General features: G+C 30.8%; 2 protein-coding genes across 3 annotated transcripts; one reads left to right on the top strand and one right to left on the bottom strand.

The window, feature by feature from the left end:
- Nucleotides 1-257: 257 nt before the first annotated feature.
- LOC140183241 (uncharacterized) lies at nt 258-2849 on the bottom strand. The gene is made up of 7 exons (XM_072231265.1): nt 2720-2849; nt 2587-2620; nt 2414-2468; nt 2091-2305; nt 1761-1985; nt 1209-1553; nt 258-1080 (listed from the first exon to the last, which is right to left on the bottom strand). Exons 1-7 carry the CDS (start codon nt 2847-2849, stop codon nt 258-260), a joined length of 1827 nt encoding a protein of 608 aa, XP_072087366.1.
- Nucleotides 2850-8699: 5850 nt separating this feature from the next.
- On the top strand, nt 8700-15196 carry LOC112784934 (type I inositol polyphosphate 5-phosphatase 8). 2 transcript variants are annotated; one of them, XM_025828302.3, is made up of 7 exons: nt 8700-9291; nt 9387-9486; nt 9643-9753; nt 9861-10505; nt 13365-13631; nt 14181-14364; nt 14798-15196. In XM_025828302.3, the coding sequence occupies exons 1-7, from the start codon at nt 9144-9146 to the stop codon at nt 14870-14872; spliced, it is 1530 nt and encodes a 509-aa protein (XP_025684087.1). In that variant the 5' UTR covers nt 8700-9143; the 3' UTR covers nt 14873-15196. The 2 variants fall into 2 exon arrangements, with proteins under 2 accessions (XP_025684087.1, XP_025684088.1); XM_025828303.3 differs by having other exon boundaries at nt 8720-9291; nt 13398-13631.
- The last annotated feature ends 244 nt before the right edge of the window (nt 15197-15440 follow it).

Genomic DNA, 15440 nt, shown 5'->3' with positions numbered 1-15440 from the left:
GAGAACTTATGTGGTAATGAACTTATCGATGTTTTAACCATCTGGACTATGTATTAATGTTTCATAAAATCTTAATATGTTGTTACAGATATCATCTCAATATACCTCATTTGGAAACATGAGGTCATATTATATAATGCTACAGATATGTTATAATACTAGATTGTCATAATTTATAAGGTTACATATATCAGGTCATGTTAACTCAATTTGCTCATTCATGTTATATTATACAAGATCATCTTATAACTGTGAACCTAAGGGGCATCTCTGTTGGTATTTACACCAGCTGACTGACGGCATCTGCTACGACTATGTCCCTCAGCCCAACATAGGGTACATCGCCTAGGACGACGTAACATCCGCGTGTCCATCTCATTCAAAAAGCGTGTCATCCTAGGGCGACCTTTCGTTACCCGTCTCAGGTACGGATTCGGTATGAACCGAGGTCCGTGGTAAGCAGGCCATGTAGTAGGATTACCTAGTGGCCTAAACCTTACTCGGTACACCCGCCGCACTTGGTCCATCTTATACACATCATGCACATACAGTTGCCAATCCAGTCGCTGGTTGGAACAACATGCGAACACATGTCTGCAGGGGATCCGGTCCACCTGGAACTCACCATAGTCACATCGAAGGCCACGTAGATCGACTGCAAACTCCAGTCCGCTTGGCATCTCACGCACCTCAAAAACCTCATTCTGCCGGTCAAAGTAACTAACCTGAATGTTTCCTGATGCAAGTTGGTTTGCATGCAACTTCGAGGTCACGATATCAAAAAACACATGGCCAGCATTGATCCGGGCTTCCGCCTCCGCTCTTTTTCGGGTGAACAACTCATTTAGCCTGTAGAATGTTGCCTTCACAAGAGCAGTAATTGGGAGATTGCATGCACCCTTCAATACCGAATTGATGCATTCCACTAGATTCGTCGTCATGTGACCCCATCGGTATCCACCATCAAAGGCCAATGCGTATGTTTGCGAGGAATTCAGTTTAACCAGTTTGTGTATGCCTCGCCCCGTTTCTGTAACCACTGGTAACGCACTTCGTACTCCGGCACCCTCCTCGAATATCCTGGTGGATCACAACATAAAAAAAGAAAAGTAATAGAGGTCAATACAATTATTTAAGGGAAATCTATTAAAAACTTACTTAAATTTACTAAATGGTTACCGATGTTGACGACCAATTTTTAAAGGTACGGTGCCTTGAACTTTCTCAGAAAATTCGACTCTATATGCCTGATGCAAAACATATGAAAAGCTCTAGGAGGTGACCAAGCTCCGTTACTACGTTCCACAACTGCATTGATGGATTCGTGCCGGTCGGATATTAGACCCACACCATCCCGAATTACAACATGTTGACGCAGGTTACTAAGGAAAAAGTGCCATGCATCAGAAGTCTCTCCCTCCACAATAGCAAACGCAATTGGGACGATATTGTTGTTGCCATCCTGTGAAACTGCCACTAGTAGACAACCCTTATACTTTCCGTACAAGTGAGTCCCATCCACTTGGACAATTTGCTTACAATGTCTGAATGCCCTAATACAAGGGTAATAACTCCAAAATACTCGATGCAGTACCCGAATATCACCCACCAAGTCATCGCCTTGATATGCAGGCATAGTCTCAAAATGGACAACAACTGATGGCTCCTTATGACACATGGCCTCAAACCATATAGGCAACGCTTCATACGATGCTTCCCAACCTCCAAATATTTTTTCTACTGCCCTTTGCTTAGCCAACCATGCTTTCCGATAGCTGACGGTGTAGTTGAACTTCGATTGCACTTCTGCTATAACCGATTTTACCTTTAAGAAGGGGCCAGCCTCAACCAGTGGCTTTATTGCTTCTGCAATTGTGATAGAATCCAGCTTCAAATGATCCTGTGAAATGGTGGCTCTGGTACAGGTGTGGCTACCATTATACCTCCTTATAACCCAACAGTACTTCCTGCTAATCAAGCTAACCCTGATAAGCCAATCACACCCTGACACATACTGTGTACACTTGGCATAAAATGTCAACGGCTCAGACTCATACACCCGGTAGTCTACGCTTCGTCGTATGGTATACTCTTTTACCGCCTTAATAACAGCTTCTCTGGAACTGAACTCCATACCAACGGCAAATTCACCATCTGCGACAATAGAAATTTCTGCTGGTACAACCACCATAGGAAAAATTACATTAATACGCAGATATTTCAAAATCGATACTAAAGGTAAATCAAATTTCACTACAGCTAGTATGCTATAAATCCTAACCTGACAACATGTTATTATGTCACTCTAAACAAAATAAGAACATCAGAAGTAAATGTAAAAACGGACCGGACCGGTCGGTTCGACCGGCAAATCCAACGAACCGGACCGGATCAACCGGTTCGACCGACATACCCAACGAACCGGACCAGTCCGGTTCATGGGGTATGAATCGTACAACGGATCGAACCTGTGCGAATATTAACTACAAACTCATGCAATTTGTAATAACCATATTATAGAGAATTTAAATATTATTTTCTAATAACTACTTGTAGCATATAACAATAAAAAAAATTCAAAAACACCTGAACGGTTCGAGCACCGGTTCGATCATGACAACTACTTCAACGCATGATTAAATAATGGTAAATAAAAAGTAAATTATTTATAAGTCAATCAATGACTAACTAAAAAAACACTAATACCACGATTACGTACCTGCAGTCATATATTCCGGAAATTCCGGAACATGCATGGCTTCCAAGTCCAAAACTCGCATGAATGATAGCTCCTCAAATGGCACTTCGTTTGCGAGTGCATTTGCCACTTCTGTCACATCTGCAGCCATGGTTCCGTCACCTTGATCTTCATCTCCATCTGGACCAACAAATTCGTAGTTACTTTCGAACTCTTCTTCACTGTCACTATTATAATATTTTCGTAGAATATTCCGCTCAGCCTCAGATTGTTCAAACTCAACATACAACTCGATGAACGAGATCTAAGACCGATTTTCAATATACATTGAAAACATCTCCTGCATGCTTGCTTCGTCCGTCACATATTTGGTTTGATACTGGACGAATCCACCAAACACCAGTATGGGATATCTGTATAGAATACAGGATATCTTTCTTGCCCTCTCAGAATCAATCTTTTCACAGATCACACCTTTGAGCTCTTCAAATGAGATAATAAAAGGAATAACAACATCTAGCGGATTCTCACAAATAAATTTTACTCCTTCAGTCGTTTGTAACAAAATCTGACCAAAATAATGTATTTTTAGTAATACTCTGTCACTCATTTTCTTCACTCACCAAAAAAGAAACATAACCTTAGCTACTAGATTTTCAAAATCAAAACAAGTAATGAAAAAACCAGATAGAAGAGACAGAAGAAGCAGCCGTTCAAGAAGGAGGAAGACGCCACTAAGCTCCCACCAGTTCACTTCACACTTTTATATAGGCATCTTTAATGAACTCGGACTCTTCGACTAGGTTAACCTGAACCCCAAAAAAAAAAAAATAGGAACCAATTCGGACCATCCGAGTTCGTCTAAACCCTCACACAAAACGGAGGGTCCGAGTTCAATGCTCCCCAATTCGAATTCTCAGCATGGAACTCGGACCATGCGATTTGCACTCACATTTCATACTAAGAAAATCGTAGGGTCCAATTTCAACGATACGAAATTTTAATTCCCTTGGCATACAACTCGAATCGTGTGATTTGTTATTAAAAAATTTAAAGCCAAAGAACACGCACGGTCCAATTTCTTTTACCTTACACTGACAAAAAACTGTCCCACATATATGTCTAGTTTCCTATGAATTTATATCGAAACATAGCACACACATACCCTCCATTTCCATAAAATTGAGCCTACTACTAGGAGTATGTATATCAAATCTCGTAGATCTTATTGGAGTGGTAGGCTGAAGTTAGCTCTCCAACCACCACCATGCAAGTTCCCCTTCTTTCTACGAAACCTAATCGACTATTTATGTAATATTTATATATGATGGCATGATTTTCTTTATTTTACTATTAAAGTATTAATTTATTGTTTTATTTATCACAAGATGAAATGTAAATTTAGATTCAAAGTGAGACTTTATACCGTTATTATTTTTTTTTTTTTTGGTATGATGAAAAATTAATAGTGAATTTAAAAATTGTATATCGAACGTCACTAATATTCTCAACCTAATTAAACCCTTTAATTTATTTAGTACCTTATGATTTCCTTGGCTCTTTTGGTATATTTTAATCATTATTTCCGGAAGTAGATTATCGACACATCTTCACAAGCACCATTCGACATGCTTACGCCATTAATTTTATTTTATAAAATGTAATGATACATTTCCTATAAAATAAAAAGAGAAAGTATGGGGAGCAAATGAATTTAGTATATATTATGTATAATAGAAATAAAATTAAAATTAATATCAAATGATAAATAAATAAATAATTTTTAATAATATTAATTTAAAATTTAAAATAAATAAAAATTTGCAATAGTTATTTAAATCTTAAAAACGGTCTTTTTTTTTATCTGGTGTGACTATCTTCTTGCCCAATCTCTTTTTTTTTAATTGGTGTCGTATCGCCACAGATACCAATTGCCGTCGTCCATAGCTTATGCCGACGTGTGCACCATGAACACCTAACAACACGTCGCGCAGTTTGCGTCGTTCTCGCAATCCCTGCATTGTGCGAGTCGTGCAACTCCTTTTCTGCGCCGACAGTTTTTCCCTCTCAATGTCGTCATTCACGACGTATAGGGGACACGCAAATATATTTTTTAATTTAATTGAATAATATTATAAAATTTATTATGTTATCAATATATATCAAAATTAAATTTATAAATAAATTGAGATATTTACATATAGCTTAATATATAGTAGTATTAGGTAATAACTTACGGGAAACATACACCAACTAATCCTAATATATATATAAATCAAAACAACCTGTAATTTTAGGTATATGCATATGAAAGACATGTTTTAGGTTTGGTTTAAAATATTTTTCACTAGCTAATTTTTTGTTTAACTTATTTAATTAGTATAATCATATTTATTTAAAAAATATTATACTATAAAGCTTCAGGTACATTTTCACACAACATTAAATATAATAAAGTATTAAAACAATTATCAATTAATCATTAAATAAATATATTCTGATGATAAATATTTTTATAATTAATTTTTAACCATAAAGTTTTCTTAACACATACAGTATCATCGTCAACATTAAAGAATAAAATAAAGTGAAAAATATTATAAAAACCCATAAGAATTTTTTTCATTACCGTAAGAATCAATTTTTTTTTTTTTTAAAATCCTATTTCATCATTTCATCCAGAAAAACACAAGAAGTCTGCCATAGCAACAAAAAGATCTTTGAAATATATTAGCCGTGGCTTATGGGGTAGCTAGGGAATTCAATTTTTTATTTAAAAAAAATAAATAAATTATTTATGACATGTGTAACAATAATCATAAATAATACTATATAATATAGTTTATAAAACTGCAATGAAATCAATATCATTCATTATTAGTGACACACACACACACATTAAAATCAAACCACCTGCCAGGTAGCCTTACAATCATTTGATCTTAGAAGAAGAAAACAAGAGCAAGAAAACCGCATTTAGTTACAATAATACTAACAATAGCCTTATTATTCTTCATTCTCTATATGGTCCAAGTGGAGCAACAATGCAACATTGTAATAAATAATAATAATAATAATATTATTATTATTATACAAAATTATTTGACTTTATAGTATGCAATAATAATAATAATATTAATGTCACGTAGGTGTCCATGGGACATACGTGATCAGCACCACCACCTAACGGGCCTTCTAATAATCAAACATTTGATGGAACCTTGTGAGGCCTATATCTCTTTTTCTTCTTTCCCTTTTGGATCCAGTCATTTATTGCAAGTTTGCAACCCCCGTCTTTTTTTTTTCTTTTAAATTTTTATATATATATATTAACCAACTTGGGTTGATCGAGTGGTTAGCTCATTCGTCCGCTTAAGCAAGTGTTGGGGGGTTCGAAACTTGCCTTGTGCATGCAGCAACCCATTGGCCAGCGGCAGATCCTTAAATGGAGCTCAGATCCGCAACAGATTAGTCCTTAACCTGTCGGGTTGGGGAATATCGTGAAAAACAAAAAAAAATATATTTATATATATTAACTATTTTAATAATTAATTTTTTTATTTATATTAAAAAATCATTCGTTTTAAGATAGTTATTATTTTGAACAATTTAATATATTTAAAGATTGAATTTTTAATATATAATTATTTATCATTTTAAAAATTTAATATATTCATAACTCATATCTGAATATAATTTGGATAAGTATAGAAAATAAATTTTAATTAGTTAATAACTTAATATTAGTTAATTTTTATTTTTTATTGTAAAATTTTTTTAATTCTCACTTTTTTGGAGAGTTTAAAATTTGTAATTCAAAATTTTAAATAAAATGATAATTTAAAAAATAGTTGATATTAGTTGAAAAAATAATTGATTTGTTAATGGAACTCATATAATTTATATTCAATAAATAATATGAATAGGAAGAGATATTACTCCAAATGTCTAACAATATGCCACTAAAAAAAAATGTCTAACAATATAATAGGTCATCTTATCACATACTAGTACATTGTTAGATCTTCTGTACTCGTCAAGTCGCATTTTATTAATTTATTTAAAGTTATAAGTTCATCCAAAAATATATAATAAATAATAATCCAATAATTAAAACTTGTGGGTAAATAAAATTTCACTCTATGCAATAGTCATTTTAAAATCATTTCAAAAAACATATACAGACACACATTAAATGCTTTTTTTTAATAAATCAAAAAATAATATTTACGTTTTTAGTTAAATTTTTTTTATTTAATCTTTTTTAGGTATTGTTTCTTTATTTCGTAGTCAAATGTTGTGGAATTGAGGAAGAGCGCTATAGCATATTTGTTGCTAGCACTATAGAAACGAAACAGATCTTGAACTATATAAAAAAGATGCAAAAAATTATGGAAAAGATCATGAAAAAAATTATGAAAAAGATTAAAAAGATCACTTTGCATATCAAGTTTTTGTCGAGATTTGATTGATCTTGAGATATAGTTGGTGTTAAGTACGTGTGCATAGTCTCGTATTTACAAACATTCTGATAACTAAGATTTTGTCGATATACAACTCGAATGTTCTACTGATAACCTACAGCAAATAATATCTACACTGACAATGATATTTCAGATAATTAAATTCAACAATCTGATACTGTACACTCTGATCCGAAAAATGATGTAGTGTTTTATGGCAATGTGAAAGGACTCTCTACCGTAGAATCTATGACCAACTTTTAGTTTCACGCTCCTATTTGTGTTATAATCGTCAACACCCCCTGGCCAAAAGGCATCAGCTCCACTTACATCACATCTAGGTCCAATATCGAATAATTACTTAGAAGTTGGGTTCAGTTACAAAGTGGTAACAATGGTGGCAATATATGCCGTGAGGAAGTAAAAGACGATAATTGAATTTCTGAGACAAATTCTATATTATCGTCATGGCACTATCAGAACCAGATTCGATCAACTCCTCGTCTGACTCAGACTCTTTGAACAACAAATCAACTTTAGGTTCAGGCATTTAATTTGGAGAGAATACTGAATTCTTATGGAGGATTCAGTTCTTCTCACCTGATTAGGTCTTGCTATACAACCTGTTTGGGACTACATATGAGGAAGAAGAACTACTGAAAAGTCCGCCAACTCAATGCAAATCTCCATTACTTGTTCAGTCATAATCTTTCTATAACAATTGAATATATATAGCTCGTACATTATCGTTATCCTTTAGTCACGATACCTTATACCGAATATTTCTCATGGCATCTAATGAAATGCATTGATACTCAATTTTTCAAACATGCTTAACTCCAAGCATTTTTTATATTGACCAAAATCAAACTTTCAAATTCTATAAACGAATGTAACTATGCCAAATAATATGAATGATAATAGAATTACTACATTCAAAATATACACCATCATCTTTGCGTAATATTGTTGCATTAGATACACAACAATTACCATACGCTCGTTAACCATTTTGAAGAATTTGTGTTTGAGAGAAATAAGAAAGAATATATGAAAGATGAAAGTTATTGGAAGAAAGGAAGAATTATATAGCCATCGTTGGTGAGAAGTTTCGCTATATTATCACACTATAACGCTACCAGAAATGACTATAATAATGCTATTGCGCTGCCAACAAATGTGTTATATTTTCTTAACTTATGTCGTAATTATTGTCTGTATTATTGTTGTCTGTAATAAATAATTGAATGTTTAAGATGATAAAAAAAAATTAAAAATGCATGTAAATATTATTTTTTTATTTATTTCTAAAAAACCCGCATTAAATGTATTTGGAGAAGAATATGTGCACATTTAAAATAAAAAATTAATCACTCATATATAATATATGCTAAAATATAAAATATATATTAAAAATAAATTAAATAATATATATTTATATATAAATATACCATAGTTAATTTAGTGACTAATTTTTGGTGTATAAATAAAATTTTGGATAAAATAAAGATAAAAAAAAAAAAAGAGAAATTCAGCTTATCCTGATGTCCATGTGTTTAGAGCAATGAAGCTTCTTTTTCAATTCCCACTTGACTAATGACTACTACTCCTACTTCTTCTTCTTATTTCCCTCCCTCGTGTTTAACGCTGAAAAGAAGTAGGATTAGTAACCCAATTTGAAGAACCTAAGCTATTCTTTCTCTCTCTCTCTCTCTCTCACTATTTTGTCACTTCCCTCTTGTTTTTGCATAGGGACGATTAACACAATAAAAACCCATTTTTATTGCAAACCCAACCAACCAACTTTAATTTATTTCATATTGGATGATGTGAAGATCGAAAAAGCAGAAGAGAATGTTCTTCTATTGGCTCATTTTGCCTATTTTCTTGGATCCTCTCTTCCCATGCATGGACTCAAAATCCAATTCTTCTTCTTCTTTTTCTAAATCTCCTTTTATTCTTCTTCTTCTTCTTCTTTAGCCATGGAGGTACATAAAAAGATGCCAATAAGGTATTATAGGAGGCTACGAAGTTGGTTTAATTCTAGCAATATCAAAAAGGAAGATGATGCTAATCACAATGGTAACAATAATAATATTAAACCATCTTTCAGTTTATATGAAATAGAAGGTAATTTTTTTCTTTTTTCTTTTTTTTTTGTCAATATATTATTTATTTTTATGCTTTTAAATTTAGACATGGGTGCTTTATTATTATTATTGCAGATGGAGGAGAAGAAGACGAGATTGATGGTGACTATGGTGGTGGAGATCTCTCCCTTGGGTCTCTGGAATTTGATCCATGCATTTTAACAAACAAGCTAAGGTAATTAATTAAGTTAATTCTATTAATTACTAAATAGATATAGTTTTTCTTTTCTTTTCAATTGATGTGATTAATACTAATAATAATAAGAATATATAATATAATATAATAAATAATTAATTATTATGTATTGAAATAATAATACTAGTATTTCAGGGTGTTTGTTGGTACTTGGAATGTTGCTGGAAGATCTCCTATTGGAAGCTTAGCTGTTGACTTGGAAGATTGGTTAAATCTCAAGGATGCCGCCGATATTTATGTTCTTGGGTATATTTTAATAATTACTCTGGATCTTTATTTAATTAATTACTTCTTTATAGTATTATTATATATGAAATCATTAATTTGTTATATCTAATTTCAATTTTCATCAGGTTTCAAGAGATTGTACCATTGAAGACCCTAAATGTGATAGGAGCAGAGGACCAAGCAGTTGCAACAAGATGGAACAACCTCATTGCAAAAACTCTAAACAACAAAACTTGTGAATTATGTTCCTCATGTCCAAATTCAACACCTCTTTCACCGTCGTCATGTGACAATTATTATTATTATTATTGCAACCACAGTAATGTGGATGACAATAATAACAATAATAATTCATTACAGAACGATTCGAATAAAGAGTGTTGTAGGATTAACAGAAGAGGAAATAACTATAGCAACGAGTATGCACTCGTTGCGAGCAAAAAGATGGTTGGAGTGTTCATAAGCGTTTGGATGAACCGAAAAGTGTTGCAAAAGTGGCGCGTTTCAAACGTGAGAGTGTGCTCGGTGGCATGTGGGGTGATGGGATACTTGGGGAACAAGGGATCTGTGGCGGTTAGCATGTCGATCGAAGGGACGAGCCTCTGTTTCGTGGCGGCTCACTTGGCGTCCGGGGAGAAGAAGGGTGATGAAGGGAGGAGGAACCACCAGGTAGCTGAGATTTTTAGGAGGACATGTTTTCCTAGAAACACAACAAAAGATGATTATGATATTAATAATCACCATCATCCTCTTACCATCTTAGGCCATGAGTAAGTTTAATTATTTCTCTCTACCTTAATCTATTTTTGTTATTGATTATTATATATTATGCTTGTTAATATTGTTGTGTGAAAATGATAGGATTTGGTAGTTCATTGGCATATTCAATAATTGAATGCATGTTTTTGGCATGTTAAATTATAGACAAAGATATCTTAACTATTTAATTATCTTGTATTGTGGGGTTGACAAAGTCAATTTTCATATAACATGAATGACTGAAATGCTCATTTCTATATTTTGCAAAAAAAAAAAAAAAGTGATTTTTTAAAATTTTTTTTGAGAAATGTTATTTTAGTAACTAAAGGTAGCTTGACAAATAATAAATCAAGTTGTCTTTAATTGTTAAATAATACTAACAAAACTTTTTAAAAAAATTAAGATAGTTTACCTTCAATCGTAAGTTGTCAAGTTATTTTTAGTTGTTGAAATAACATTTCTCTTATTTTTCATTCTTATTGTTTTATATTTTTTCCATTGTAAAAACAATTTGAAAATAACATATGTAATAATAAAAAAATGACATTATCAATTAAAAAGTATCAATGTTCACTCCTTAAAATATAAGTTCAAGTGTCATTGTTCTTGATATTAATTATCTTGCATTCACCATTTTTTTTTCTCCATTTTTTTCGTTTATAACTGGAAAATACTAAAATCTCTTGTATCACCACTTAACTTAGAGAGTTAGAGATTGTATGATGAGTATTACATTTGAAATTGTTATTTAAGAAAATAAATGGAGAGAAATAGAAAATGAATGGTCTCAACTTTTTTTGTTCACTTAAAAAAAATGAAGTATGATTCTAATTTTATTTTATTTATTAAATGTCTTGTCCAGATTCCACCTAAAAATTATAGAAGAGATCTTCTTCACATTCGATATCATCTATTCACATGTCTGTTATGTCGGTTTCTCAATTTTTTTTTTATTTTTTTTTATTTATTTTTTTAAGATATAACCCTAGTATGTATGTGTATGATGAGTTGTTTGAATTGTTCCTACATGAGATCTAAAAAGTGTGTGTTTGTTTAAAGCTCTTTAAAATTATAAACTTTTTATATAAAAAATAAAGAAAATTTCTTTTTTAATATTCTATTTTAAAAAAAAAAAGTTATATACATATATATAATTGTTTCCAAATTTATACGTGTTGCTACTAAACAAAAAATCATCAACAATATATGCAACAATAATCTAAATCCAAAAACCAACACAAATTAAATTACCAAGACTTGGAAAGTAGCAGAAAGGAAAGAACAAGAAACTGGAGTTGTTTGAGAGCAGTTGTTAGTCGTTTTTAATGTTGGTCGTTTTCGTCAATTATGTAACGTCTTTTTCAACTTCAGCCAAAATCTTCTGAAATAACGGCACCTAGCTAGATACCTTTTATACTCATAAGGACCTCACTTTATTAGATTCGAGTAAATTTAATTTGGGTCTATGAAATTATTCTTGAGATATAGCTTAGTCTATATATTTTTTAGTATTGTATAAATTAATAATATCTAAACTAATACTATAATTATTTATTGTTTTATCGTTTCTTTCTTTTTTCCCTCTATTTTTTATGGTTTATAACTTTAGTTTAATTGGATATGGGCTTTCTAAGGTTTAAGTATTATTCTATACAAATAGTTATTTATTGATAAAGTGTCTTCACGAGAAAAAGATATATCTTTGTCACAAAAGTGGGTTAGCCCAAATCAGAAACTAACCAAACTTATTTTGGTGAAGTCCTTTTCAAGACCCATAAAGATTCTGACAAAAACAATGACCCAAAAAGTTGAGAAGTCCTTTGCGAATTGCAATTACCGATAGGAAAAAAAACCATATGACCTAAGTGGAATGCATAATTTAAACCAACCAAATAATTATGTCAAAAAAAAAAAAAAACTATCAAATAGTGGACTGCAAACCAACTTAAGCTGTCAGGATGTCAATCCTGCCATTTACCTGTAATAATTTATTAACTAACAATAAATTTTTAAATAGAGTTTCATTCACAACAAATTAATTTTTAATTTATGAATTAAGAGATATCATATAATAATAATAATAATAATAATAATAATAATAATAATAATAATAATAATAATAATGGATTGGAAGGCCTGTTTTTAGTGAGTCCTGACCCAAAAACAAAAGTATGACAAAAATATTCTCGTTGAAACAGTGTTACTCTAAGTCCGAGTTCAAATCGAACAAATCCCACTTATTCAATGTATGTGTGTGTAGTGTATGGGAGTATATTCTCAAAAAACGTTTAATTAGTGTAGATTGACCTTATAAAATCATTTTACACTATATTAGTGGTATGAGTAAATGAATGTAAGATAATTGTACACTTTTCGAATATGGATTTAGCTATCATACATTTTAAAGATACATGTTAAAATTATTAATAATAAAATTTTTTAATTTTTTATTTTAATAAATATACAGTAAATAAAATAATATTATATGACTAGTAAATATTATTTTTTTTATTAGCAATAATTTATACTCATATTTACATATTTTTTACACATAAGAAAATATAAATTGTATTTATATTTACTAGAATTTTACATACATAAATTAATACAGTTTACATTTATATTTTTTAAAATTTGAATACATAAATTAGTAAAATTTATTTATTAAAGATAATTTAATATTTATACTAAACAAATAATAATAAAAAATACTAAAAATTACTGATTCCAAGAGTTTCTCCTCTTAAGAGATATGTTGGTTAAATGGTTAGAGAGTTTTTGTTAAACCCTATGTTTTAATGATTAAATAACGTTAACAATATTAAACAAGTTGATTCTTACCATGCATGTGGGTTGAAACTATGAAACAGTCGAATATTTTGGTTTGGGGACCTAAACTACAGGCTATACTTAGAGGACAAGCATGCTAGGAATCTGATAAGAAAGCAAGATTGGAAAGGTTTGCATGAATTTGACCAACTCCAAAAAGAACTTGAAGAAGGTGGAGTATTTGAAGGTTGGAAAGAAGGTAACATTGAATTTGCACCAACATATAAGTATTCATCATCCATTAGCAATAGATACTGTGGTGGTGGACTCCATACCAAATCAGGAGAAAAGCAAAGAACTCCAGCATGGTATACTCATTCTTTACTTATTACACTCACTTTTCTTTTCCTTTTATAATCTATTATTATTATTATTATAAAAAAGTTTGAAAATAATAATGAAAAAAATATTCAGTTTGGTTCCTGAAGTTACACTCGAGTCTCAATTTAGTCTTTCAAGTTTCAATTGTCTCAATTTATTCCATATACTTTTTGAAATTTTAATCACGTTAGTCCCTGCGGTAGTTTCTATCACAGAATCAATTAAAAAATTTAGGAATTAAATGATGATAATTGAAATTTCAACGACTAAATTGAGGTTCGAGTGTAATTTCAGCGGCCAAACTGAATATTTTTTCATAATAATGTGAACTAAATATTGAAAAATGTACGAAGGAAAAATGTTGTTTTTCAATTTTTAAATAAAATTCTAAAAAAAGATACATTGAAAATAAAAATAAAAACTAAACAAATCCAAACTTCTATATTTTGTTACGGGCGGAATTGAATTTGTGTAAATTAAATGATGAAGAAAACAAAGTAACAACGTATACTCACTAATTATTATTATTGGCACAGGTGTGATAGAATTTTATGGTATGGGAAAGGAATAGAACAGCTTCATTATACTCGGAGTGAAATCACATTCTCTGATCATCGTCCTGTTTCTGCTCTTTTTACTACACACATTGAAATTAATTCATCTGCCACACCACTTCTTCAACTTCACAAATTCCAACCAACATTGTTACACCCCACACATGTAAGACCTCTGTCTAACTTTGCTTTCTTAAATTCCCAGATATATATATGATTTATGGATAATGCTAGGTAACAAAATTTAAAAGTGTGTTTGATTTGTATTTTTTTTAGTATTTTTTTAGAATTATGTAAAAAAAATAAAACAATTTTTTTTTTGTTTTTATCTTTTATATTCTTTTTCTTTTATAAAAATTATGAAAATAAAAATACAAATTAAATACACCTTTAGAATTTAGTTATTTTAGTTAAGTTGAGATGGATTTTGAATGGAATAAAGTGATAGTATGAAGCATTGATGATTGAATTTCTAAATGTCTTTGGCAAGAAATTTTGAATATTTGAATTTTTTTATGAACTTTTTTTTTCTTTTTGTTACATGAATGAATAAAGTGGTATGTTGATTTTCTTCGTTGTACTCTAATTAATTATGGAAGGGGGTGAACAAAGAAGATGAAGATGGAAATCCCACTTTATTATCATTGTTAACAAAGGACGTACAAGCCTGCTAACACAAGGAAGAAGAAAAGAAAAGAAAAAAAAGCTGTAAATTAGAAAGGATGCTTATGATGTGATTATTATTTATCGATAAAGAAGTCAATATTTTTTGGAATATTAATTACTTTGGATTTATTTGAAGGGTTAAGATTAATTAGGTTGCAAGCTAGTAGTGTAGCAAATATAATAGAGTGCGAAATATAATCAATTAAGATGTATTGTTGATTTTGTATGGAAAGATCTTAGTCCATGTATTGTTGATTTTGTATGGAAAGATCTTAGTCCAAGACACAAAAAAAAGTTCGTTACAATTAATATTAATATTGTGAATTTTATAATATGATTGATCAATGATTCAGTAGTAATTAAAGATAAACAAGTATAAGAAATAATTAACTAATTAATTATATTGTGTTCCAATACTTTGCCATTTGCTAGTTCATTGTTAAACCTACTACGTCCTTTTAGAAATCAGCAAACAAACTTAAGCCTCTTCGCAATAATGCATGTGATGATATCATTTATTTTTAAAACAGAAGAAAAAGAAAGAAATTAGGTCAACTGCGTGCAAGAGTACAATAA

This window comes from Arachis hypogaea, chromosome 20 (genome assembly GCF_003086295.3).
Source record: "Arachis hypogaea cultivar Tifrunner chromosome 20, arahy.Tifrunner.gnm2.J5K5, whole genome shotgun sequence".
NCBI classification, from domain to species: Eukaryota; Viridiplantae; Streptophyta; class Magnoliopsida; order Fabales; family Fabaceae; genus Arachis; species Arachis hypogaea.
The sequence above is the reverse complement of the archived record's forward strand: the minus strand, read 5'-3'. Positions and strand labels throughout refer to the sequence as shown.

Excerpts from the sequence above, each read along its gene's own strand:
- LOC112784934 (XM_025828302.3), top strand. The coding sequence starts at position 9,144 with ATGGAGGTACATAAAAAGATGCCAATAAGGTATTATAGGAGGCTACGA. Across the intron at positions 9,487-9,642 it reads ATTTTAACAAACAAGCTAAG|GGTGTTTGTTGGTACTTGGA; the intron begins GTAATTAATTAA and ends CTAGTATTTCAG. Across the intron at positions 14,365-14,797 it reads CATTGTTACACCCCACACAT|GGGGTGAACAAAGAAGATGA; the intron begins GTAAGACCTCTG and ends TAATTATGGAAG.
- LOC140183241 (XM_072231265.1), bottom strand. The coding sequence starts at position 2,849 with ATGGCTGCAGATGTGACAGAAGTGGCAAATGCACTCGCAAACGAAGTG. Across the intron at positions 2,621-2,719 it reads TCCGGAATATATGACTGCAG|TTGTCATGATCGAACCGGTG; the intron begins GTACGTAATCGT and ends GCGTTGAAGTAG. Across the intron at positions 1,554-1,760 it reads GTCAGCTATCGGAAAGCATG|GGCATTCAGACATTGTAAGC; the intron begins GTTGGCTAAGCA and ends CCCTTGTATTAG.